Raw genomic sequence first — 26,063 nt, forward strand, 5'->3', positions numbered from 1 at the left:
TTATTAATTGAATGTGTTGTTTGCTCGCATCTTGGGGGGGTGGGGGGTGGGGGAGGGAGTCGGGGGGAGGGGGGAGGGAGGGGGGAGGTTGATCAGGAGGTTGCAGGTGCAGATCCCGCTCAAGCGTTGCCGTGGATATGAGCGTCTGGTGAATAGATACATTCTTCCTGTTTTGTTTCTTCAGAATTCCGAGGCCCCATTGATGTAGGTTTGGCAAGGAGAGACCATGACTTCCTGGACAAAGATGCCCTGGACTCACTTAGCAGGTGTGTGTGTGACAGGTGTGTGTGTGTGACAGGTGTGTGTGTGTGACAGGTGTGTGTGTGTGACAGGTGTGTGTGTGTGACAGGTGTGTGTGTGTGACAGGTGTGTGTGTGTGACAGGTGTGTGTGTGTGACAGGTGTGTCAGTCTGTCTCTGAACACAAGTGCCTTTTGGGATTGTCTAACTAACTGTGCTGCTCTCCCCTCCTCTCTTCTACACTCCTCCCCTCCCCTCTCCTACTTTCTCCCCTCCCTTCTCTCTCCTCCTCTCCTCTCCTCCTCCCCTCCCTTCTCCTCCCCTCCCCTCCCCTCTCCTACTTTCTCCCCTCCCTTCTCTCTCCTCCTCTCCTCTCCTCCTCCCCTCCCTTCTCCTCCCCTCCCCTCCCCTCTCCTACTTTCTCCCCTCCCTTCTCTCTCCTCCTCTCCTCTCCTCCTCCCCTCCCTTCTCCTCCCCTCCCCTCCCCTCTCCTACTTTCTCCCCTCCCTTCTCTCTCCTCCTCTCCTCTCCTCCTCCCCTCCCTTCTCCTCCCCTCCCCTCCCCTCTCCTCTCCCCTCCTCTCTTCTACACTCCTCCCCTCCCTTCTCCTACTTTCTCCCCTTCCTTCTTTCTCCCCCTCCCCTCCCCTCCCCTCCCTTGTCCTCTCTTACCCTCTCCTTCAGGAGATTAAGCACTTTAAACAAATGTGGGGAGATGAGACTGGAGCTGCATAGATCAAAGAGACGGGTGAGTAGGGATGAATGCCGTGAAAACACTGGCTTAGCCACATGCACGCACACACACACACATGCACACACACACACATGCGCACACACAGGTTTGGCAGGAAAGCATCCACACATAGGGGACTGGCAAGAAAGTGTTGAAAGTGTCACAGTAACATCTGATATGGACTGAAGGCTCCGCCTAGACGACAGCTTCTGTGGAGAGGAGAGAACATGAGAGTTTAAGACAATGAATCAAGGTCTCTTTAGTGAGTTTTCAGCTAAAACTATCTCCTTCCTGGTTGTTGATGACATCCTTGTGAAGTTCTTCTTCTGTATTTGTAGTTTTGCTAGACCTGTTCCTGACTACATTTTGAACATGAGATGAACTTGTTGAAGCATACATTCAGGACATTTTTGTCGATAATTTTAAGTGAATCTACCTCACTATACTGAACTTCACAATATGTCTTGTTTGATTTTTGACAGACCGTTTTAATGTTCCTTGACTTTGAGCACCGAAATAGTTCGAACGTTGCACTGCTGAGCCCTGACCCTGCTCTTCTCTCTGTCGTAAGGGGGAGGAGTCTGAGGAGGAGGAGCCTGTTGCCATCAGCAGCCGATGGACCTATCACAGGGAGACGCGTCGCTGGCGTCGCAACGAGGGCCGGGACTTCCTGCGTTGCCCCGACAGCCCCGTTCACCCGGACACGCCCCCGTGTGACGTCATCAGCGCCCGCCGCGAGGACCCGTCCTCCCACAGCAGCGGCAGCGGCACGGAGAGCGAGGGTCACGAGGGGCGCCGCTCCCCCTCCGACCCCCGGGAGACCAGCTCGTCACGCTGCTCCTCCTTGGACGAGGCGCCCGGGGGGTCCCCCTCCCCCAGCCTCAGCGGGGAGGGGGGCCGGGAAAGGCCCCCCAGGAAGAGGGGCCCCGGCTTGCTGAGGAGGATGGAGAAGCTGAGGCTTCGGGGGGGGACCTCCAGCCTGCGCTGCCCCCAGGGCCAGGGCCAGGGTGAGGGCAGGGCCAGGCTGGTGATCAGCAGCCCAGTGCTCCAGGAGGAGAGTCTGGGGAGAGTCCTGGATGTGTCCGGCCTCCAGGAGAAGGCCCTAGGCAGGCCCTCGCCCGCCCCGTCCACGCCCCGCCACTCCGGCAGCAGCGACAGCCTGTCGGAGTCCAGCAGTGCAGTCAGCACCCCCAGCCCTGTCACCAGGGTGCGCAGTCACTACAAACGGACCCAGACCCAGACCCAGACCCAGGCCCAGAACCAGGCCCAGAACCACCACAGGCTGCTCCAGAGGGCTCCTGGCATCCTGGACCAGGACTTGAATCATCGTCCCAACCAGCACGAGAGCCTGGTCTTCCTGGTCCCACAGGGACATAAGCCCGGAACCTTCCCCATGGCCCTCACCCACACCCCGCCCCTCTCCCCCAGAGACGACACCTCAGTCAACTGGCGTACCGGAAGCTTCCATGGTTGCCGGGGGAGACGGGGGGGCAGGGGGGAGCAGGAGGCGGTCCGGAGCCCCCTGGCGACGCTCCAACACCGCGTCAGCGTCTACGACAACGTGCCGGCCCCGTCGCTGGGCGTGGCCGCGGAGCGGGGGGGGGGGGGCGAGGCGGGGGCGGGGGACGTGTTTGCGGCGCTCGACAGCGTCATGGAGCGAATCAGCGGCCTTCAGAAGCTGGTCTCCACCTGGTCCGAGAGCCTATCGGAGGACGGGGATTCTTCGGACTCCACCCGGGGCCCCTCCCCCTCGCCCTGGCCACGCCCTCCCCCCTCCCCCGACCACATCCACCTGGAGCTGGGGGAGGGGGGAGGCACGGAGGGGGAGGGAGGGGGGGAGGACAGCCTGACGCAGTCCACACTGCAGGCCAGGAGGTGAGAGAGATGTTTGGATGACCCGCTCAGGGTTAGGGCTGTTTATGACCGAACGCTCCTGTGTGTTACATGCAACCGTACACGCATGGCAAAGGCTAATCGTAATGAATTTGTGCACGTTAAATGTTAACAAGGTAAATAGATAATGGAGCTATTATGTGGCACTTGACACTGTTACGAAGCTGACCCCTGTGGCTCCTTCTGCTGCTAACACGTGTGTGTGTGTGTGTGTGTGTGTGTGTGTGTGTGTGTGTGTGTGTGTGCCAGGCTGAGCCAGCAGCAGGGTGTGTCCAGTCAGCTCAGCAGTGGGCTGCAGAGCCAGCCTCTGTCCAGGCTCCTCCTCCTCCAGCAGCTCTCCCTGCTCAAGCTCACCGCCCTCATGGACAAACACTCACCCTGCAGCAAGCAGGGCTGGAGCTGGTGAGGAGGGAGGGAGGGAGGGAGGGAGGGAGGGAGGGAGGGAGGGAGGGAGGGAGGGAGGGAGGGAGGGAGGGAGGGAGGGGGGGGGAGGGAGGGAGGGAGGGAGGGAGGGAGGGAGGGAGGGAGGGAGGGAGGGAGGGAGGGGAGGGGAGGGGAGGGGAGGGAGGGAGGGAGGGAGGGAGGGAGGGAGGGAGGGAGGGAGGGAGGGAGGGAGGGAGGGGAGGGGAGGGGAGGGGAGGGAGGGAGGGAGGGAGGGAGGGAGGGAGGGGAGGTAGGGAGGGAGGGAGGGGGGGAGGGAGGGAGGGAGGGAGGGAGGGAGGGAGGGAGGGAGGGAGGGAGGGAGGGAGGGAGGGAGGGAGGGGGGGAGGGAGGGGAGGGAGGGAGGGAGGGGGGGGGGGGAGGGAGGGGAGGGAGGGAGGGAGCACACACTCATTCACACACACACACACACTCACTCACTCACAGAACCGTGTATTGTGGTTTCGACGTCTCTGTCGGTTGTCTCTCTGTGAGTTAGGACTTCCACTGTGTGCGGCTTCTCTCCTCGTCTATATTTAAGAAACAAACCGATACTTCGCGAGGCACTATTTATAAATATTTAACGTCATCCATTCCTGCTGCCAGTCGGAGAAATGTGCAAACTGACAAAACAGACTTTGGGTGGTGTGACACTAATTGGACAATTTGTTTCAACAATTGTTGAGATACCGAAGTAGAATCTGGCCTCTCTTTCTATTTACCTCTCTTCATCTCTCTCTCCCTAGCGCTCTCTTTTTCCTCTCTCCATCTGTTTTCTCTCGCATTCTTTCTCTCTGTGTCACAATCTTTCTTCCCCTCCCTCTCTCTTTCTCTGGCTGAACATTGATCCAGAGTTGTTGTAGACTGCCCTGACTGCAAACCAACCAGCCCAGTTGCTCATCAATTGTGTCTCGCATTTACCCGAGCAAAACAGCCCACTCACTCTCCTCTCTAATGGACGATATCTACTTGGGGGTTTGTGCAAAACAGAAAGAGAGAGAGAGAAAGCGAGAGAGAAACACACACACAGTCAATTCCATTCACCAGCAGAATGCCATTACAGTAATTGAAGGTGCATGCAGATATGTTTTAATTGAACAGCGTTATGTGTCGGAGGAGTAGAGTGGAGAGCGGCTTGATGGAAGGAGCTTTATCAAGGCGGAACACACCGTGGGAGCGCAGGCCCAATCACAGCGCAGCCAGACTCCGCTCAGCACGCTCACATTTGATTGGCTTGCGAGTTTTATCTCAAAGTGCCCGAACTTGATCAATTGACAAAACAGGAGGGGGAGGGGGAGCTTTCAATTTCCCCCACCGTTATTGCTCTGGTTTCGCTGCGTGTCGTCACGACAACACGGCCATGGCTCTGTAGCGCTTAGATAAACAACCCTTTCAACGTATATAAATCTAGGACATCATGTTCTGAGACAACGTCCCATTCTCCCGCCTCCCACAGGAAGTAAGCAGCGGTGGTTTTCGCTCTGTGAGTATTTGCCCGTCCCCGATACACTTTTTTTTCATAGACGAACGCACGCTAACATCAAAGCAACACATGTAAAATGTATGGCGTGCGACGCGAGACGATCCGCGCGGGCTGTAGCGTGTGTTGGGTCGCATCTGTTAAGCTTGGGAGGCCCTCGTCCTTATCATTAAATCATCAGGGCTAAATGTTACAAGATGTTGACGAACAACAACAACGAGAAGTGGTAAACAAACACCTGTAACAGGAGACACGCAGCGTAGGAATGAGAAGAGGGGAGGGTAGAGAGAGAGAGAGAGAGAACTTTTGAGGGATAGATAGGTTAGGTTTGTGTACTATAACTATCATAAACACAAATAAATGTATTTACACTGATATGCATTGGTTTTTCTGCCTCCACATTTCTGAAATGATAACCCCCCCTCTCTCTCCCTCCCTCCCCCCCCCCCTCCCCCAGGACAGTGCCCAAGCCCCCCAGGAAGACCAAGCTGTCGGACGTGAGGGGCAGGAGGGTGTTCGGGGGCCCCCTCTTCCACAGCATCCAGCACACAGACGACCCACTGCCACCCAGCATCCTCAGAGCCATGGTGTATCTGAGGACAGAGTGTCTGGACCAGGTGACTGCACACACACACACACACGCATGCAGGTATGAGTCACTTAGTGGGGACACAGAAAGGTGATCTCTGGACACGCCCACTCCCTAAATCTCTCCTTCCTCTCCCAGGTGGGCTTGTTCCGGAAGTCAGGGGTCAAGTCTCGCATCCAATACCTGCGCGACATGGTGGAGGCTGACCCAGAGGGCGTGTCCTTCGAGGGCCAATCAGCTTTCGACGTGGCCGACATGGTGAAGCAGTACTTCAGAGACCTTCCGGAGCCTGTGTTCTCAGGAAGGCTGTGTGAGACCTTCCTGCACATCTACCAGTGTGAGGACGCTGAACCTGGCTGTGCTTCCTGAAAGACCAAACTACACACACACACACACACACACACACACATACACACAAGGCCGGGTTCCCAACAGACCCACAGACTATTTTGGGATGTAGCGATCAATGGCTAATTTGACAAACCTGGCCTTCTCTCCTCCTCATCTTTCTCTCCCTCTGTCCTCCTCCTCTCATCTCCTGTCTTCTCCTCTCTCTCCCCCTTTCCTCCTCCTCTCATCTCTCTCTCCCTCTCCTCTCTCTCCCTCTCTCCTCCTCTCATCTCCTGTCTTCTCCTCTCTCTCCCCCTTTCCTCCTCCTGTCATCTCCTGTCTTCTCCTCTCTCTCCCTCTGATCTCCTCCCCTCCTCCTCCTCTCTTCCTCCTCTCTCCCCTCCTCCTCGCTCCTGTCTCCTCCTCTCCCCTCCTCCTCTCCTCCTCTCCAGACCTCCCCCAGGAGGAGCAGACGGCGGCGGCCCAGGCGGCCATCTTGCTCCTGCCGGACGAGAACCGGGAGGCCCTCCGCGTGCTCCTCCTCTTCCTGCGGGACGTGGTCTCCATGGTGACGGAGAACCAGATGACGCCCGCCAACCTGGCGGTATGCCTGGCCCCCTCCCTGTTCCACCTGAACACCCCGAGGAGGGAGAGCACCACTGCCAGGTGCGCTGCACTGGAGGGGGGACGAGGGAGGGGGGGGGGGGAGGGATGGAGAAAGGAGGAGGAGAGGGATGATGGGGGGGTGAGGAGAGGGATGGAGAAAGGAGGAGGAGAGGGATGGATGGAGGGAGGGAGGGGGGATGGAGGGAGATCTGGCTCCCAAATAGCTTAGTTGTGAGTTCTGTAACACTGTGTAAGATCTCTGTGTTTGTGTGTTGGATAAAATAACCAAAGGGGTTAGTATGTGTGTTTTGGATGAAATGACCAAAGGGGTTAGCATAAGTGTCTTGGATGAAATGACCAAAGGGGTTAGTATGTGTGTTTTGGATGAAATGACCAAAGGGGTTAGCATAAGTGTCTTGGATGAAATGACCAAAGGGGTTAGTATGTGTGTTTTGGATGAAATTACATAAAGGGTTAGATGTGTGTTTTGGATGAAATGACCAAAGGGGTTACTATGTGTGTTTTGGATGAAATGACCAAAGGCGTTAGCATAAGTGTCTTGGATGAAATGACCAAAGGGGTTACTATGTGTGTGTTGGATAAAATGACCAAAGGGGTTAGCATGTGTGTTTTGGATAAAATTACCAAAGTGGTTAGCATGTGTGTTTTGGATGAAATTACCAAAGGGGTTAGCATGTGTGTTTTGGATGAAATTACCAAAGGGTTTAGCATGTGTGTTTTGGATGAAATTACCAAAAGGGTTAGTATGTGTGTTGGATAAAATTACTAAAGGGGTTAGCATGTGTGTTTTGGATGAAATGACCAAAGGGGTTAGTATGTGTGTCTTGGATGAAATGACCAAAGGGGTTAGCATGAGTGTTTTGGATGAAATGACCAAAGGGTTTGGCATGTGTGTTTTGGATGAAAGGACCAAAGCGGTTAGCATAAGTGTCTTGGATGAAATGTCCAAAGGGGTTAGTATGTGTGTTTTGGATGAAATGACCAAAGGGGTTAGTATGTGTGTTTTGGATGAAATTACCTAAAGGGTTAGTATGTGTGTTTAGGATGAAATGACCAAAGGGGTTAGTATGTGTGTTTTGGATTAAATGACTAAAGGGGTTAGCATGTGCGTTTTGGATGAAATTACCAAAGGGGTTAGTATGTGTGTCTTGGATGAAATTACCAAAGGGGTTAGTATGTGTGTTTTGGATGAAATGACCAAAGGGGTTAGTATGTGTGTCTTGGATGAAATTACCTAAAGGGTTAGTATGTGTGTTTTGGATGAAATGACCAAAGGGGTTAGCATAAGTGTCTTGGATGAAATGACCAAAGGGGTTAGTATGTGTGTCTTGGATGAAATGACCTAAAGGGGTTAGCATGTGCGTTTTGGATGAAATTACCAAAGGGGTTAGCATGTGTGTCTTGGATGAAATGACCAAAGGGGTTAGCATGTGCGTTTTGGATGAAATGATCAAAAGGGTTAGCATGTGTGTCTTGGATGAAATGACCAAAGGAATTAGCATGTGTGTTCAAGTTCAAGTCTTTTATTTGTCAGGTACACAGAACAACACAAGGTCAGACTGGGCACTGAACTTCTTAAGACAAGACAACGCAAGCACCTGGCATAACATAACATATAAGTACACAGAACATAATTTACATCTATAATGAGCTTAAGTGAAACTTCCTAAATAAACAGATAGCAATAAATCATCGACTATACTAACCCTAATACTAAAACTTCCTAAATTACAGATAACAATAAATAATACACTATACTAACCCTAAATGCACATAAAACAAATTTCAACCCTATAACCTATTCTAACCTAAGTGGAGTACAGTACAATAGTGCAGATCAGTGACTAAGTCAATGACCATACAGGAGCCTGGTGGCGAGGTACAGTGAGGTACAGTAGTGCAATGTTACTGATAGTGCAACCAATATCTCAAAGTGACAGTGTATAAGTGACTAGTGTGCAGTAAATCAATGTCCATATCAGTGTCCATTCAGAAGCCTGATGGCCCTTGGGTAGAAACTGTTGTCCGACCGGATGCTGCAGTAACGTCTCCCAGAAGGCAACGGGGTAAAGACACTGAAGGATGGGAACAGTCTCTTAGAATCCTGCCGGCTCTCCTTAGGCAACGTGTGTGGTAGGTGTCCTGTGGGGCTGGGAGCTTCCTGCCGATGATGAACTCAGCAGAACGGACCACACTTCGTAGGGCCTTGCGGTCCCTGTCTGTGCAGCTCCCATACCACACTGTAATGCAACCAGTCAGAATGCTCTCTATAGTGCATCTGTAAAGGTTAATGAGGATGACTGAGTCCATACCAAACTTCTTCAGTCTCCTCTGGAAGAAGAGACGCTTACGGGCCAATTTGACCACCTTGTCCGTGTGAACCGACCAAGTGAGGTAGTTGGGGGCAGTGTGTGTTTTGGATAAAATGACCAAAGGGGGGTTAATATGTGTGTTTTGGATGAAATGACCAAAGGGGTTAGCATGTCTGTTTTGGATGAAATGACCAAAGAGGTTAGCATGTGTGTCTTGGATGAAATGACCAAAGAGGTTAGCATGTGTGTCTTGGATGAAATGACCAAAGAGGTTAGCATGTGTGTCTTGGATGAAATGACCAAAGGGTTTAGCATGTGTGTTTTGGATGAAATGACCAAAGGGGTTAGCATGTGCGTTTTGGATGAAATGACCAAAGGGGTTAGCATGTGTGTTTTGGATGAAATGACCAAAGGGGTTAGCATGTGTGTCTTGGATGAAATGACCAAAGGGTTAAGTATGTGTGTTTTTAATGAAATTACCAAAAGGGTTAGTATGTGTGTTGGATAAAATTACTAAAGGGTTAGCATGTGTGTTTTGGACAGAAAACGACCGAAAATTTACCAAAGGGGTTAGCACGTGTGTTTTGGATGAAATGACCAAAGAGGAAATTTCAAAGGGGTTAGCGCGCCTGTGACATTGACTGTCCCAGACTTGTTCTGTGTGCATTTGCATCAGTTTGCCTTACATGCTTCAGGCTTGCATTTCGAATGCGTATCAGCAGTGTTTGCTGCAATGGCAAAGCCCCCTCACACACACACACACACACACACACATGCTGTCAGCTAGATTCACTTCATGTTGAAGTGGAGCTCTCCAAAGTGGCTTGAGATGACAGCAACAGAGGCCAGACAGGGGTGGTAATGACTAGATAACATGGAGGGAGGAGGGGTGGTGGTGGGGGGTGGATTGCGTAATCCTGACCTGTCACCCATCTGGCTTTAATTTCATTGTGTGTGTGTTTGTGTGTGGGGGGGTTCTTCTTGTAACACCACACAGCAGGTTCGAGCTGTCAAGCTACAGACAGGCAGAAATGGTTAGAGATCTGAGATGAGGATGAGAGAGAGAGAGATAAAGAATGAATATATGAGAGAGAGAGAAAGAGAGAGAGAAACACACTCCCTGTGTGTTGACGTGCTGCTTCCTGTTTCCTGTCTCCAGGTCGAGCCACAGGAAGTGCAGTCTGGGCCGTCCAGACCCAAGGGACCTGAGTGAGAACGTGGCGGCCACGCAGGGTCTGGTCCACATGGTGAGCGCGGCTGACCGGCTCTTCCAGGTACACGCTGTCCCTCCCTGCCTTGCCCCCGCAGCTTGACTCATGTGCACTGCACGTGTGTGTGTGTGCCTGCCAATACCACAACACACACACTGGCACACACACACATTCACACATGCAGCATGCATGCACACACACACACGTGACACTGAATAACTTCATACATTCTAAGTGGAACACTGAGTCACTTGTACTCGGTTAACTCTTAATTCTGGAATGAGGGTGGACCTTGGATATCTAACAGCTCTTTATACCTCCTTCCTCACCCCTCTCCCTCTCCTTCCTCCCCCCCCCCCCATCTCCGTCTCTCTCAAGCTGCCAGAGTTCTGGCCGGGCCAAGCCCTTGCCAGTATCAGCAAGGAGTCTCTCTGGGCGGCGGAGGAGGAGGAGCAGCAGGAGGAGCAGGAAGAGGAGCAGAGGGTGCGTCTGGAGCAGAGCACCCAGCAGCTCCTCCAGGAGGCCAAGGCCAAGAGCCGGGGGTGGGAGTCGGCCTCGGGCCCCGAGCACGTCGACCTGGCCTCCAAGAAGGTGAGGAGGAGAGGAAGTCAGAGGAAGGGACTGATGCTGGTCGAAACCTCATTCTTTATTCACTCACTCACTCTCTCTGTTACGCCCCCTTGTGGCGCTACGGGGCGAGCAAACATTCCCCCAGTGACCCAGAACAACTACCTAAAACACCTTTAAAAGTACCACCTCCATGGGGTTTATTAATACAACATCATTTAACAAACAACAGTACAACAAACTCCCAGGCTAAGAGGCAGCAAGTCCCCAAGCTAGAAGCCTCTCTCTGGCAGCAGGAAACTGAAGTCTTTATCTGCTGCTTGATCACCTGGCAATCATGGGGGACACAACCTGGGCAGAGCTACAAAAAGGGAAGACAAATTACAAAGAACACAACACACGTGGCCATAACACTCTCCCTCTCACTCTCCCTGTCTCCCTTCCCCCCAGGTCGGAGATGGCTGTCCCCTCTGGTTGTGGCGGGGGTCGGTGGAGGTGGATGCCCCCCATGGAGACCTCCACCGGCGGCTCCTCCGGGAACACCGCCTCTGGGAGGGGAACCTCCAGAAGGCCACGGTGCTCCAGACCCTGGCCAAGGACACGGAGGTCTACCGCTACCTCCTCCAGAGCAGGGACCACGGCCTGGGGCCCCGGCCCCCGCAGGAGTACCTGCTGCTGAGGTAATGAGCCGAGGCAAGGCCCAGGCTTCACGGCCTGGTGGGCTGCCGAGTCATTTAGAGGAGAGTCCAGAGTACACAGGAGTCAAACTCCAGCAACTAACTCTGTTATGTTGGGATCACCTGTTGATGTGAAGCTATGACTCATTCTGAACTTGTAGCTAAAATCTGCTGGTTGGAAAGTCTTTGTAACGTTTGTCCCCCCTGCTCCCCTCCAGGAGGTGGCAGTGTGACCCAGCGTCGGGACCCCTCTATCTGTCCTCCGTGTCCACGGAGCGCCCTGCGGTGGTGGGGGAGGGGGTCCGGGCGCAGGTCCTCTCCTGCCTCTACCTGGTGGAGCCGCTGGGAGCCAGGAGAAGCCGACTCACCCACCTCTGCCGCGCTGACCCCAGGTAGGCGAGGGGGGGGGGGGGGGAGATGGAGAGAGTCCCGTCGCTCCGACGATTTAGTTTCGCTTCGTGTGTTCCCCCCCTCCCGCCTCTCCCTCGCTCGCTCTCTCCCCGGTCGGGTTCCGACGGCGGCGTCTCTCCAGAACCGCCCCGCCGCTTCCTTTGTTTGCCTCCGATTTTAATCAAGCGATCCGAAGGCAGGGAGCCAGGTGGCTCCCACGTGGCTCCGCCCCCAGGCCGCAGCCAGACGCCACCCCTCCCTCCCTCCCTCGCTCTCTCTCTCTCTCTCTCTCTCTCTCTCTCTCTCTCTCTCTCCTCTCTCTCCTCTCTCTCCTCTCTCTCCTTTCTCTCCTCTCCCTCTCCTCGCTCCCTCTCTCTCTCCCCCTCCCTCCCTCCCTCTTGCTGCTCCAAAGTGCAAACACCTTGTGCCGTTCCAACGCGGCTATGCCGGGAGGGGGGGTGGGGGGCGGTGAGCCGTTTTGCCAAGGAAGACACCAGACTCTCGTATTATGATGATTATCTCCACGGGGGTTCCGCTCCACTCCATTTCATCCAAACTCTGAGGCTGTAACTGAGCAAATCTCTGGCTCGTTTTCCCCCGTCGCACTCCAAAGCCTGCTCTCTCTCCGGGCGGAGGGGAAGCGCAGACACAGCGAGGTCCGGCGTTTATTTGCTGTGAGATTACGACATTAATTCTGAGTGCTTGTTAGTCCGACGTGGGGAAGGCACTCACAGCTCTGCAGTCTTCGATGCGTCAGAGAGCCAGACTAGAAAGATTGATCCAGGCCCCTGGACTTGGCAGGAAAGTGCTCTCTCAAACTCCCAGGGAGTGCGGGAAGCACGAGGCTCATCGCTAGCAGAGGCGCTTCGCGGGATGTAAAGAAATAATGACCTCATTCTCGAGCGAGGAAATCGTTTCAGTGAGGAGGAGTTTGAAGTGGAGGTGTTGATTTGCGGTCAGGCAAATTGGCCCAAGGAAATTTCCGTGTTATCGATAGTCCTGTCCACGGTGGACAGCCTAGATTCAAGACTTCCAGTGTCTCATCATATCGGTCCGCACAACTCTCATCATCTAGTTTCTGTGTCTGGACAGAGGCTTTTGCATGTGCAGCCGAGCTGAATTGATTCAAACCCTCTCGTCCACACCGTCCGGCTAAATCGACGCCATGACAACCGAGGCACGCGTTGACCTTTGGGGCTTCCTCCTGTGTTGACGCTGTGCTCTGCTGGCCTAGCGAATGACCTTTTGACCTCCGTCCACCAGGGGTCGCACTCAGGACTGGCACCAGAGGCGGGCGGGGCAGCTGCTGGCCCGCGGCCTGCTGGCCGTCCGAGACTCCTTCAGACCCGAGCACCGAGACAACAAGATATGAGAACGGCCTCCGCCGGTCGCAGGCAGAACCAGAGGCCCGGGAACCTGACCAATCAAGTCAGTAATCCCAAAGATAGCTGCTTCTCATTGGTCAGGGATGACCATGGGGGCGGGACGGGAGAACCAGCCGGAACCGGAGCGCCCTGAACCACAGACAGACGGACCTTCGTGGAGGATGTTGGAGACGAGACTCGTTACCTCAGGCACGGTTGTGAATTTGTGCTGCCGACCACTTCTCCTCTGAAGTACGGGCGAGAGAGACTGTGTGCGAGTGAGAGAGAGGAACAAAGCGAGAAAGACAGTGTGTGAGAGCGATTAGACAGTGTAGAGGGAGAGGTTAAGTTTGATCAAGGCCGACACAAGAGCCTGTCACCATAACGATCCGTCTGACAGTTGCAGGCCTGTTGCCTGGCAAGGGGTCCCTGACACAGTCGTTCAGCCCTCTAGCAGTTTTCTTTAGTTACGATTGTAAACCAGGCCCGCATGAAAGCTTGATGAGCTAATATACCTCAGGAGCACAAGCCCCGGTGCATCACTTTGAGACGAGACACGGTCGAGTATCCAGGAAATGTTTCTCTCTCTCAGCTTGCAGAACGTTTATTTTGCGGGCTTGACGTTGTGAGAGACTGACTTCCTGGTTCTTTACCCCTTGACTTGTATGTTTGGCATTTTTATCTATTTATACAATGTCAAAAGTATAATTTGACAGTTAATTTCTTATGTGTTTGTGTGTATGAATCAACAGTGTGTGTTGCCTGACTGCTTAATGGTATTCTTCTCTTAAATGCCACCAAACAGCTTGTTTGCTGTTACCATGGTGATTAATACTGTATTTCATTCGATGGATGTTTTTCATATACCTTAACTGTACATAGGCATCAGTGTGTGGGTTATTTAACTGAATATTTGCATTCAATAATACAAAAGAGATCTATTTAATATGTTTAAAAGCCTTGAGAATATCCTCTAGTGTGTTATCAAAGTTTATGAGCGACACCAACTAATTAAAGCGTTGCATTTCTCGAGGCCTGCCTGTTGTTGTGGTTTAATGTTTATTATTGTGAAACGGCTTGGCAGACAGGCGGAAGACATGTCACTACGCGTCTACATCATTCGGGAGATTACCAAGTGTGGTGCGTGACGATAAACGACTACCAACAATCCTTTTCTCTTGATCTCGCTTTACTCCCCCCGTCTTTTTCCCAATCGTTTTTTTGTTGTTGTTGCTACAGTTACAAAACGCTTGGCGAATTATCTACGCCGTCAAAACGCCCACTTATCCCCTATTTGCATAATACATATTTACATATCTCATTGATTCATCTCCCAGATCGCATTATGCTATCCCCCCCAAAGCAATTTGAGACGGTCACAATATCATATCAGCGAATAACTAAGACGTGAATGCGAGGTATAAAGAACCAGAGTTAAGAGACGATTAAACAAGATTGATAAGGGGGGGGGGGGAGGGAGTATTTATGAGAACAATTTATAACTCTTAAACTAAAAGACTGTGCTATTTGCCCCGTGGTAAGGATTAACAAGTTCCACCCATTAACTTTAGGGTTACACATATTTACACTAGGGGTGAGGTTGGGTGGGTGAGGGCCTGGTCGGGTCTGGAGGAGGATTATCTGGCAGTCAGCTGTGTGTACCTTCCCCCTCTCCTCCCTCCTTCCCTCTCTCCTCCTGTCTCCCATCCTCAGTGACTGTCATCTCTGCCCTCCTCCCCTTACTCATCTTGGAAAAGCGCTAGGGGTGAGGGTGTTGCCGGGGCACCAGCCAACTAGGTACAGACACTGTAGAGCTGCAGAGACACCACTGAACACTAGGGGGCGGTATGCCTGGTGGACTGCAGGTTCACAAGGACTGGGCCTGATGCTGAAGGAGGAAGAGGGGGAAGAGAGATGAAAGTTGGAAAGTTTCAGATGTCAATATGCAGCGGACTCCCCAACTGTCCAGATCCCCTCTCCCAACTGTCGTTCCTGGAAGGAGACAGTTGGATACCTGGAGAGACTGTTGGGAGAAGGGATGTGGACAGTCGGGGAGTGCGCTGCGGTTACAGGGATCTGGGCCCACAGATGTTTGGCACTGGGCTCTGTGCTGGATTTGAACCCAGGTCATTGTGGCCTTGTTCATCTAAAGTAGACTTCTACAAGTGTAATTGCCCTTATGACACCATGTTGTGTTTAACTCACCAGGACGACAGTTGTGACCCCCCCATGCAGAGAACCCTGACGACATCGTTTTACAGGAAGTCCTTTTATTTGATTTACAGTAATAAAAAAAAAAAATGTTGGGATGGAAGGCAGCCATGGCAACACGGGTGAGGTCACATCCTCTGGACGGGGTTGATGCCCAGGATGTTGAAGCCTTGAGCCATGATGGACGCCGTGGCATCACATAGAAGCATCCGGCCCATGTTCACCTTTATCACCTCACCTGGAAGACAGAGACAAGGTACATGTTTTGGTACGGACGTTTGCTGCTGCCCCACCCCAGCCCAGGTAATGACCTACACATTTCTCAGGCTTTGTTAGTAGCATTGTTTAACATTTATGAAAAGACGAACGTCACATCTAACACACTTAAAGTGCAGCTGTGGAATATAACTCACACTACGCTAGCTTAACATTTTGGAAGCAGCCTGGGACGCCAATAGCATGCTAATGCTAACTCACCCTTGGTAAATAGGACTTACAATTAGCATCTGAATCCAAGGGGTGTATGCTAATAACTCGGTATGTTGACGAGGAAGGATAGCTCTAGCTACGCTAACTTACTTAGCATGCCCTCTGTGTTTTTCCCACTCAGTGTTCATTCTCTCACCCCCCCCCCCCCCCTGCAGAGTACCAAGTCTGGATGCTTAGCGAGATTTAAAATCGCTGCATGAGTCTGGAGAACCAACACCTCAGAGGATTGGCAAACAACACGACAGAGAGCTGGAGTGGGGGGGGTTTCTGAGCGTCGGTGAGTCACGATGCTGGACGTGACTGTTGGCGCGGCGCACCTGTCTGCCGGTCCTTCTCCACGCAGTAGCAGCTGTCGTAGAACTCTGTGAAGGTGGTGGCCAGCTCGTACAGGTAGTCGCACAGCGTGTGCAGCAGCAGGTCCTCCAGGATCTTCTGGAGGATCTCAGGGAAGCGCAGCAGGCACCGGCCCAGCTTCCACTCCTTGTCGTGGGCCAGCGGCACCTCGGTGGTCCCCGCCGCCCTCCGCAGGGACGCCTCGTCCACGTTGGCTAGCCGCGCGATCGACCTGCGCCGGGGACGCACGCACAGGTTTACATTTAGTCATTTAGCAGACGTTCTTATCCAGAGCGACTTACAGTAAGTACAGGGACATTCCCCCCGAGGCAAGTAGGGTTGAAGTGTCTCGCCCAGGGACCCAACGTCATTATGCACGGCCAGGGAATCGAACCGGCAATCTTATGATTGGTAGCCCAATTCCCCAACCACTCAGCCATCTGACCCCCTGCAGGCGCGCATGAGGGGGTGGGGCAACCTCTCCCTGCTGCCCGGACGAGACTCACCGGATGCGGGTGAAGGCGTAGAGCAGATAGGCGGCCGTGTTGCCGCGGTCGTCCAGCATCTTGTCGAAGGAGAACACGTAGTCGTTGATGCGGTTGTGGGACAGGTCGGCGTACTTGATGCAGCCGAACGCCACCGAGCGCTGGGCCTTGGTCAGCTCCTCGGGGGTCAGGACCTGGGGGGGCGCAGAAAACACACCATCAAGCACCGGGAGGGAGAGGGAGGGAGGCGGAGAGGGAGGGAGGGGGGTGCTGGCTGAGCAGGTGGCAGGGTTGGGCATCAGGCCAACGCAGCAGGAGGAGGGGGGGAGGCAGCCATGGGTGGGGTTAGCGCTGCCTGCTGCTTTCACCAAATAAAACATCCAGCAGAGCTCAGAAGCGTCTCTCTCTCCCTCAGTTTGTTAAATTGATGATGCCTCCGGGAGCACCGTGGTTACACACGCTCGCTAACATGCGTAACTTTCGATATCCTTGACTAAAAGGCCTGATACAGAACCCAAGCAGCAAGCAGCCGCTCCTACAGGGGAAAGGCTCCTTACTCACTGGAGCTTGTGTGTGTGTGTGTGTGTTAGAGAGTGGTTGTGTGTCAGCCCTGGAGCGGAGGTCCCTCACCTTGTCTCTCTCCTTCTCCTTCAGCTTGTCCATGGACCTCTTGAGACCCTCCTCCAGCAGGTCCATGAGCCTCACCGTGTCTCCTGAGCGAGTCTTGAACTTCTTCCTGCACACACACACACACCTCAGGTTAGATCAGCTAACTGCGGCAGCTCTCCCTGCCTCTCTCTACTGTGACTACTTACAAACAATAAAGGCACAAATGCCCCAAACAAACATACCTTTAAAAAGAAATGGCCTTCTTTACATTCATCTAGCTCATACAGTCACCATCACCCCCTGGAGCGTTTACTGCCCCCCCCCCCCCCCTCGAGATAGGGGGGTGCTGGACAGTATTTAATTAACGAGGGTGGGGGGAGGGGAGGGCTCTGTCTAACGAGCCAGGAACAGCTGCACACAACACCTCCATACATTCAGCTAACTGACTCATAAACCAGGACTCCTCTAATTGAATAGCCGGATGCAGGAGGCCTCGCTGATAGCGCAGAGAGAGAGAGGGAGGGATGAGACGGGGGAGAGAGAGAGAGAGAAAAACAGAGAAAGACAGAGAGAGAGAGAGAGAGAGAGAGAGAGATACTAACTTGTCTTCCCCCAGCACCACTCCGAAGCCTGCATGCTCCACTCTGGTCACTTTGGGGTCATACCAGCCAATCATCTGAGCTGCACCAAACACCAGCTGGAAGTGAGAGGACTGGCGCACACACACACACACACACAGAGAATGGGTACAGCAGTGTTTACAACAACCCAGATCTAAAGATCGCAGGTTCAACCCCCCCCCCCCCCACACACACATTTCTTTGGATACAAGCCGTCAGCTACACAAAGGTGTGGCGCCCTGCCTGGCCCCGCCCCGTCGCCTGGCCCCGCCCCCTCACCTGCCCACTGTCGGTGACGTAGATGATGATGTCGGCCTTCTCCACGAACAGCCGCTGGCGCAGGGCGGCCAGGTCGGACGTGTCGTAGGTGAAGCCGCCGTCAGACTTTACCACAGTGAGGGGCACGCTGTAGCCCGGAGAGAACACGATCTTACGGCCCTCGTCCATCTGTGCCAGGCCTGGACACACACGCACACACACACACACAGAACGAGAGGTGGAGGATCAGTATTTTCCTAGTACAGCAGTGCCCCCTGGTGGCCATGGGAGCACACTACACCTGCTACCGCTGAGGAGATGCAGGGCGACTCTCTCACGCACACAGAGACACCATTAATAAGAGATGAGCGTGGTTCAGGGAGGGTTCGGCGGAAGGCTGACCTTTCTGGTCGAACTCCTGCACCACCGCAGTCATCATGTCCTGGTAGAAAGACTCTCCTCTCTCTAGGATGTGCACGTCAAGACAGGTGTACACCTTCTGGAACTCTGGAGGAGGGAGGGAGGGAAAGAGGGAAAGAGGGAGGGAGGGAGGGAAAGAGGGAGGGAAAGAGGGAGGGAAAGAGGGAGGGAAAGAAGGAGGGAGGGAAGGAGGGAAAGAGGGAAAGAGGGAGGGAGGGAGGGAAAGAGGGAGGGGGGAAAGAGGGAGGGGGGGAAAGAGGGAAAGAGGGAGGGAGGGAGGGAAAGAGGGAGGGAAAGAAGGAGGGAGGGAGGGAGGGAGGGAGGGGGGAAAGAGGGAGGGAGGGAAAGAGGGAGGGGGAAAGAGGGAAAGAGGGAGGGAAGGAGGGAGGGAGGAAAAGAGGGAGGGAGGGAGGGAGGGAGGGAGGGAAAGAGGGAGGGAGGGAGGGAGGGAGGGAGGGAGGGAGGGAAAGAGGGAGGGAGGGAGGGAGGGAGGGAGGGAAAGAGGGAGGGAAAGAGGGAGGGAAAGAGGGAGGGAGGGAGGGAGGGAGGGAGGGAGGGAGGGAGGGAGGGAGGGAGGGAGGGAGGGAGGGAGGGAGGGAAAGAGGGAAAGAGGGAGGGAGGGAGAGAGGGAAAGAGGGAGGGAGGGAGGGAAAGAGGGAGGGAGGGAGGGAGGGAGGGAGGGAGGGAGGGAGGGAGGGAGGGAGGGAGGGAGGGAGGGAGGGAGGGAGGGAGGGAGGGAGGGAGGGAGGGAGGGAGGGAGGGAGGGAGGGAGGGAGGGAGGGAGAAAGAAAGAAAGAAAGAAAGAAAGAAAGAGGGGGTGAGTAGGTGTAACTCCTCACAGATATCACATGATGGGCCGCTGCGTCTTGTCAATGCTGAAGCCTGGGGCCTGCTGTGCCCTTCCACACACACACACACACACACACACACACTTCAATTAAGCGATCGAATCAATACAGTACACTACACTGACAGAAATGAAAGTTCTAGAACATCAGATAAGTTGTCAGTGAGTTCATCCAGGACACACACACACCATTCCTGGAGACGTCACAGATGAGGTTCCAGGCCTTGATGAATTCAGGCTCTTTGCTCTGCAGTTTGACCACGCACTGGTACGCTCGCTTCTTAAAGACCTCCTCCTCATCGAAACGCTTCTTTGACTCCTGACGCAGAGAAGGGGGAGAGAAGATTCAGGCTTGAACTGACCACCTCCATGACCACAGTGAGTGTGTGAGTGTGTGTGTGTCTGACTGTGTGTGTGAGTGTGTGTGTGTGTGTCTGACTGTGTGTGTGAGTGTGTGTGTGTCTGACTGTGTGTGTGAGTGTGTGTGTGTCTGACTGTGTGTGTGAGTGTGTGTGTGTCTGACTGTGTGTGTGTGTACCTTGTAGAAGGCCTGCAGGTCTCCTATGGGTGGGGATACAGTCAGGTAGTTTGGGAACTTGTCCTGCAGGTGGGCGATGAGCATCCCAAACTGTGTTCCCCAGTCCCCCACGTGGTTCAACCTGGGGGGCACAGGCTGCTTAGTAGTGGTAGGGTGGGGTGTGTCTGTGTGTGTGTTGAGGTTTCCTGGCGCTCACCTCAGCACGTCGTAGCCCAGGAACTCAAACAGGCGACACATGCTGTCCCCGATGATGGTGGAGCGGAGGTGACCCACGTGCATCTCCTTGGCGATGTTGGGGGAGGAGAAGTCCACCACCACCTGCACACACACACACACACACACACACATCAGCCTCAACATCCTATATCTGATGGTCCTCTCCTGCTGATGGTGTTGGCCTTGCCCCCCCCCCCCCCCCCCGCCTCACACACACACACACACACACACACACCTTCTTCCTGGAGGCCAGGGGTGGGGGCTGGACCCCGTTGACCAGCAGGTTGGTCAGCAGCTTGGACACAAACGCCCTCTTCAGGTGGATGTTGATGAACCCTGGAAAGGGACAGGTATCAAGAGGGAGCTGGAGGAAGAATATCACCTGTAGCCATCCCCTGTAGCCATCCCCTGTAGCCATCCCCTGTAGCCATCCCCTGTAGCCATCCCCTGTAGCCATCCCCTGTAGCTGAATAACTTGTCATATCACTTCCTCAAAGCGTTTCACTGTTATCTCATTTCACTAACCTGGTCCAGCGATCTCCGTCTTCTCGATGAGCTCATTGTCTGGGAGGTTCTGGACGATCTTCTCTGCGATCTCCCTGGGGTTCACCTTCAGCCCTTTGGACTTCATCATCTGAGACACACCCAGCCAACCCGAGCCCAACATGGTCAGACTCCACTCGCTGTGGTCTAGGGGTCTCCTACCCTGTTCCTGGAGAGCTAACTGCCTCTCGGTGTTTGCAGGGAAACATCTCAACCATGCGGGACAGTGGGTCCCGAGAACCGCTGCTCTGTACGCGTATAAACATACCCCAAACCAATCAAAGTATCTGCTAAATAAATACATGTTTACGTCATGTGAACATTGACTCTCACAGATCTAAGTACGTCGATCTTTGGTTCTGTGGCAGAACCAGTGCTGGTGTTCCCCTCACCTGGGACATGGCCATGGCGCTGTTGCACTGGTAGTCGCCGAACTTGGCCTGCTGGTTGGGGGTGACGGCCAGGGGAGGGTCCTCTAGGTCTGGGCAGGCGGCTCGGATGGCCTCCCCGAACACCTCCTGCAGACGCTGGTTGATGTTCATCATGGTCTTACTGCACTGGCTCCTCTCCTCCTGTAGACTCTGGTGGGAGGGAGGGGGAGGGGGCAGGGCTCAACGTTAATCAGAATCAGAAAGGAATTTATTCGCCATGAAAGTTTGCACAGACAAGGAATTTGCTTTGGCAGGAAGGTGCATACAATAAACATATAGGAATCTTACATTTAAATATGTGGTCTAACTATACCAAGGATACGTTAACTAGCAATACTAAGTGGAATACAATTAAAATAAAATATACAATAAAATATACAATAAAATATACAATAAATAAAATATATAATATATATAACGGTGTTCCGTCATCCCAGTTCAACACAAACTTTGGGACGACTGCGGATGATAGACCATAATCTTTTTCAAAACATCTTTAAGACCATTTATTGGTCTCCCAGGTAACAAGGAGTTAGAACGTGAGCGTGAACCATCGATATGATTTAGCAAGACTATTCGGACTACAAATTAATTTACAGCATTATTTACAGCAGTAAAGTGAGGCAAAGTCAACATCGAAGGGCCATGCACAACTTACTCTCTTGAGGATGTTGAGTCGGTATTTTAGTTTGGCGTTTTCCTCTCTCAGCTCGTCCAGGTTAGGGGACAAGACCGGAGGGTTCTTCAGTCCCTCGATCTCCGCAGAAAGCGTCTTGATGTCCGATTCCTACACCGAGAGAAACCGTAAATACTGATGTCAGTTTGATGTTATCCGGGCGCTTCTTGTCAATTGATTAAGCTAGGTAATATAGTTTCGGCCGTTTCCTGGACTGACATTTGTTAATGCGTAGACAGATCTACTTTTATGACAGCCACATCAAATCAAAACTGAAAGTGTCTGGAAAGCAGAATGACTAACCCTAATAAATTACTGTATGGATATGTGGATATAAAATGTCATGATATGATGTATTAGTGAATGGTACACGTTGACATATTAGTGTGACGTATCAGATGTTAGGCATGTTTGAATAAGCCAAGATTGATCAGTGTCAGTAGGACTACTCAAGTTGCTGCAACATAGACATTAGCTTCTGAGCTAGCTTGCTAGTTGACTGGTCCTTTATCTGACCAACTAGTTTTAAAAGACAGAAGGTCACATTGAAAAACGATTCAAACAGAAACGGTTGTTATAGCTCATTAAATCTAGCTGCTACGATAAAGTTACTCTGTATTACATCAGCAATGAACCCACATGGTGCTAGCAGCGGTCAGCCAGCTAGCGCAAACGCGTATATATTGTATTCCTACAAGTCTGGCTGTCAGCTATTCCGACTGACCTGCTGTTGAAGACGGGATGTGTACTTGGTTATCGGGTCTCCCATTTTGAAACAAAGTGCGAAGAAGTATATAAATAAAGTAAATGTTTGTGACTTGGCTAAGTAACTAAATGTTTTGAGTTTGAGACCGGCTACAGAGCAGTAGAGACGGAGCGAAGAAGAAAAGCTGTTGTGATCCAACCGCTAGAGATTCCAATGACCGCCATCTTGTGGACACTGTCAACATCACAGGCAGGGCTACCGTGAAAAGAAGCGTGTATGTTTGTAATTCATGAACTTTGTGTTGTATCTCTCTCAAAAAAAAAAAAAACGTTTTGTACCATAGATATCTGAATACTAATATTGCTCATGTATTAGCTCAATGTTGTTCTTTAGTGTATAAAGCGTATTCCTTTATGACACAAGAAGAAAATTTGATAAAACACAGGAAAGAGCAGAAGAGACCATTTTTTTATTTGTTGTGAAACTACAAAACATATTGTTTGTGCTGGTGAGATATTTACAGCTCAGGTTCAACAATACAGTGTCCATGATAAAATTCACAGCTTTCGGGAGTCTCGCGAGAAAGGAGAGAGAGAAAGCACACCGAAATCACAAAGTGCAATAAATACATGGTGTATTTGTCGTATCGTCATTCTCATACACGCACCGGGGTCATCACCATCCTTAATACAACAAGATAAAAATAAAAAATAAACGATAATCAAACAAAGAAAATAAAATGCATTTGAAACTTCCAAACAAAACAATAATTATAATGTCATAACCTACATGAAGACAAATCATTCATATCTACAAAGAGCATTGGTTTCTGAATATGAGGAATTCTAATGACTTAGAAGCAAGAACTACATTCATATCCGATAAACGCTGACCGCGTTAACTCGATTCATTTAACCTGTTACAGAAGTACATAAGAGCCTTCCGATTGGAAAGTTACAAAAAACGACAAGCCAATCACGACAGGCCTTTTACCAATCAGACACAGCATAGGCCGGTAGTGTTCCGTCCACACTGCACTAGCCAATAGGAGGTCTTGATGTAAGGGCTTACTGATATGTCATCTTTTTTACAGATCCGGTGCAGTTTGATAAACCGTTCACATACAAATGCCAACCGCACGCATTGTTTTTTTTAACATCTTCAGACATTGTCTTCAAACTTCAACTGTCTGCGTTTGTGCACTTTTTCAAACAGTGGGGTACACTTCAGCTCTCACAAGGCACGCATGCTCTGACACAACGCCTGGGACTGGGAGACATTCACAGTATGCACTTCATGTCGTTTCACATCTACACCTCTGTGCTTTAGATAGATAGTGGCTTTTCTTTAGTGGTGAAGTAACGTCGTGCGCTTCAAGTCTATCTGCCGTAGAATAAGAAACACACCTGTGTATCCAGGTGTTTCCAGGACAGAGGACCAAACGGGGATTGAAGCAAAACATTGATTCTGAAAGAACGGGATGACAACTCGGCGATGGCGGACAGCAGAGACAAAACAGCGGCATTCCCACGTCGGGGCGGGGGGGGGGGGGGGGGGAGGCCATTTCAGCTTCCTGGAACCACGGAATGACATAAACAACCGGGCCGAGGTCACGGGGTCAAACTGCTCAGATGGAGGGTGAGGGGAGACATGCCTAACGTAGCGTGAGGGGTCTGGCTCTCTCTTGATTCAGGCGGTAGAGTTTCAGGTATACGTGTCTGAGCGCTGAGCAGCAAAGGCGGAACGCCATCGGCCCCGAGCTTACAAGCTTCACAGTACATATGTGCTCCTGTGTGTGGTCTTCTGGGTTATACCTCGTGTATGAGACCCAGACTCGCACCTCACGTCTTCATCCAGCCGTCTCATCCGCAATGCGATATATGATTGAGTGTTTACGCGGAGAGATATAGAGATGAGGAAGAGAGAAGGAGCCTGAGACAGAGAGAGAGAGAGAGAGAGAGAGAGAGAGAGAGAGAGAGAGAGAGAGAGAGAGAGAGAGAGAGAGAGAGAGAGAGAGAGAGAGAGAGAGAGAGAGAGAGAGAGAGAGAGAGAGAGAGAGAGAGAGAGAGAGAGAGAGAGAGAAAAAGTGGGTGTTCGGATGTTGTCTAAGCTTGTGCCATCATCCTTGCCTCCCTCCCTCCCTCCCTCCCGCTCGCTCTCCCGCTCGCTCTCCCGCCCTCCCTCCCTCCCCCTCCCTCCCCCCCTCCCTCCCTCCCTCCCTCCCTCCCTCCCAGCAGTGCTAGCAGCAGGCTCCTACCGCTCAGCAGTGCTAGCAGCAGGCTCCTGTGCCCTAGTTAAAACCCTCTTTGATTCCTCACAGCCTCGTCTCTCCACTAACATGTCTCCTCTCATCTCCCGTCTCCCTGGGAACGTGGGGGGAAGCGAGCTAGCGGTGCTAGTCTGGAGATCACAGGGCCCATCAGGACCAGGATCTGACCTGACACCCCCTCCCACCCACCCGTGTGTTTTTATCTAAAAGACGTCCCAGAGAACAGAGCAGAACCAAGACGCAGCTTCTGGGGTAGGACTGCTGGGCGGAGCAGAGAGGATGGAGCAGGGCTGGTTCAGATGGGCGAGGAAGATGAGGGAGGGCAGGGATGGAGGGGAGGGAGGGGTGGAGAGAGGGAGGGAGAGGCCCCCAGATAGAGGCTAATGTAGTCTGAGCAGATGTTAGCTCCTCCGATGCTAGACTGGAGATTTCGAAATCTCTTTCATCTCAGCTGCTAAGCTTCCAGTTTAAACCTGCCAAAAAAATACGAGCGGGTGATTATTCTAGTTACATTCCAGAACTGAAAAACGGGAAAGCACCGGTATCTGCTACCTCGGATTCACAGGGTGAGGAAATGCAGTTTTGTGTGTCAGAGATGAAAAACGATGTCCCAGCGGTCCTTCATAGAGGCGGTCCTACAAAAAAGGCCACACTTCAAGGAACAAAATAGACGAGTCCCCCCCCCCCCCCCCAAAAAAAAAACAAGGAAGGGGAAACGTTCAGATGAGATTTACCAGGATCCTGTGGATCCTCAGGTTTGGACCCCACAAACACGACCAGGAGTTCATCGATGCTACTGAACCTCGACAACGGACATTGCGTGTTCCCCTTCCCCGCGAGTCTAACAAACGCGACGGCTTCATCTGAGGGGGGGGGGGGGGGCGACGGGACAATGGTGCCGGAGCGGGACGGAAGGGCTGGAGCTGCTACTCGCTGCCCTGACTCCACTCCTTGGTGCTGCCCTACCCTCTTAAACAAACCGCCCCACGAACTACCTGAGTCTCCATGACAGTTAGTGCAGTTCCTATGCGATGCTGTGTGTGTGACTAGTGATTGTGTCGGGTCACGGCGTCTACCTGGTACTAACTGTCCATACAGTATGTAGTGTTTACACTCACAGGAAAGGGCCGCACCACTCTAGACAGCCATGACTATATAAACACACATCCACTCACAGAACACTTATCATCAGACACTGGTGTACTTGTTCAGTCGACTGAAGTACCTGTGTATAACCCTTTCACCGGACCCGGGGTGGACGCACTCGTTTTGAAATCGGTTCAAATTATGATCGGTGATTTGTGGATGATGCCTCTAGCAACATAACAATGGACTACCGATCAAGTCCGACTCCCATCCAACACGACAGACAAGGCTCAGTGTATTTGAAAGGATTTCAAATACTATTTGACACCAGGTGCTGAATTCACATCTTGGATACAGTGAGGATGTGCTGCTGGACGATGACCGGAGGAGGTGCGCGCCTCTTCGAACGTGTCGCTGAAAGCGCTGGTGTCTGTTTCAACGAGGCTATCAACGTCCACTTATTAGTAACAGTTAAACGACGCCACGAAAACAGAG

The 26,063-nt window shown here is 52.4% G+C and overlaps 3 protein-coding genes across 3 annotated transcripts in view; 1 reads left to right on the top strand and 2 right to left on the bottom strand.

The window, feature by feature from the left end:
- The window catches only part of LOC146246306 (rho GTPase-activating protein 7), a 36,013-nt gene extending 22,149 nt beyond the window's left edge, over positions 1-13,864 (top strand). The window contains exons 3-15 of the mRNA XM_084683481.1: positions 185-266; positions 923-986; positions 1,543-2,768; positions 2,808-2,846; positions 3,114-3,266; positions 5,222-5,381; positions 5,492-5,690; positions 6,136-6,349; positions 9,782-9,896; positions 10,212-10,424; positions 10,851-11,080; positions 11,296-11,469; positions 12,731-13,864. Coding sequence (XP_084539607.1) covers positions 185-266; positions 923-986; positions 1,543-2,768; positions 2,808-2,846; positions 3,114-3,266; positions 5,222-5,381; positions 5,492-5,690; positions 6,136-6,349; positions 9,782-9,896; positions 10,212-10,424; positions 10,851-11,080; positions 11,296-11,469; positions 12,731-12,839 — 2,978 coding nt within the window. The 3' untranslated portion in view covers positions 12,840-13,864. The remainder of the gene's footprint in view (positions 1-184; positions 267-922; positions 987-1,542; positions 2,769-2,807; positions 2,847-3,113; positions 3,267-5,221; positions 5,382-5,491; positions 5,691-6,135; positions 6,350-9,781; positions 9,897-10,211; positions 10,425-10,850; positions 11,081-11,295; positions 11,470-12,730) is intronic.
- A 1,220-nt stretch (positions 13,865-15,084) lies between these two features.
- rars1 (arginyl-tRNA synthetase 1) lies at positions 15,085-22,383 on the bottom strand. Its single transcript, XM_084683710.1, has 15 exons — positions 22,232-22,383; positions 21,490-21,618; positions 20,793-20,981; positions 20,383-20,491; positions 20,093-20,193; positions 19,838-19,959; positions 19,642-19,762; positions 19,293-19,422; positions 18,239-18,343; positions 17,858-18,036; positions 17,561-17,670; positions 16,980-17,085; positions 16,371-16,543; positions 15,849-16,096; positions 15,085-15,280 (listed from the first exon to the last, which is right to left on the bottom strand). The coding sequence occupies exons 1-15, from the start codon at positions 22,274-22,276 to the stop codon at positions 15,171-15,173; spliced, it is 1,977 nt and encodes a 658-aa protein (XP_084539836.1). The 5' UTR covers positions 22,277-22,383; the 3' UTR covers positions 15,085-15,170.
- Positions 22,384-23,773: 1,390 nt separating this feature from the next.
- The window catches only part of wwc1 (WW and C2 domain containing 1), a 24,648-nt gene continuing 22,358 nt past the window's right edge, over positions 23,774-26,063 (bottom strand). Inside the window, exon 23 of the mRNA XM_084684170.1 lies at positions 23,774-24,145. The gene's annotated coding sequence lies outside the window, so the exon portion shown is untranslated. The remainder of the gene's footprint in view (positions 24,146-26,063) is intronic.

Source organism: Hypomesus nipponensis, chromosome 20 (assembly GCF_054491055.1).
Source record: "Hypomesus nipponensis isolate SF chromosome 20, ASM5449105v1, whole genome shotgun sequence".
Taxonomy (NCBI): Eukaryota; Metazoa; Chordata; class Actinopteri; order Osmeriformes; family Osmeridae; genus Hypomesus; species Hypomesus nipponensis.

Bases quoted from the DNA above. Each gene is read 5' to 3' on its own strand.
- rars1 (XM_084683710.1), bottom strand. From the start codon at position 22,276: ATGGGAGACCCGATAACCAAGTACACATCCCGTCTTCAACAGCAG. The intron at 20,194-20,382 runs GTTAGTGAAATG...GTCCCTTTCCAG, and splicing joins GACGGAGATCGCTGGACCAG to GGTTCATCAACATCCACCTG. The intron at 16,544-16,979 runs GTGAGGGACCTC...GCGCCCCCCCAG, and splicing joins AGGAGAAGGAGAGAGACAAG to GTCCTGACCCCCGAGGAGCT.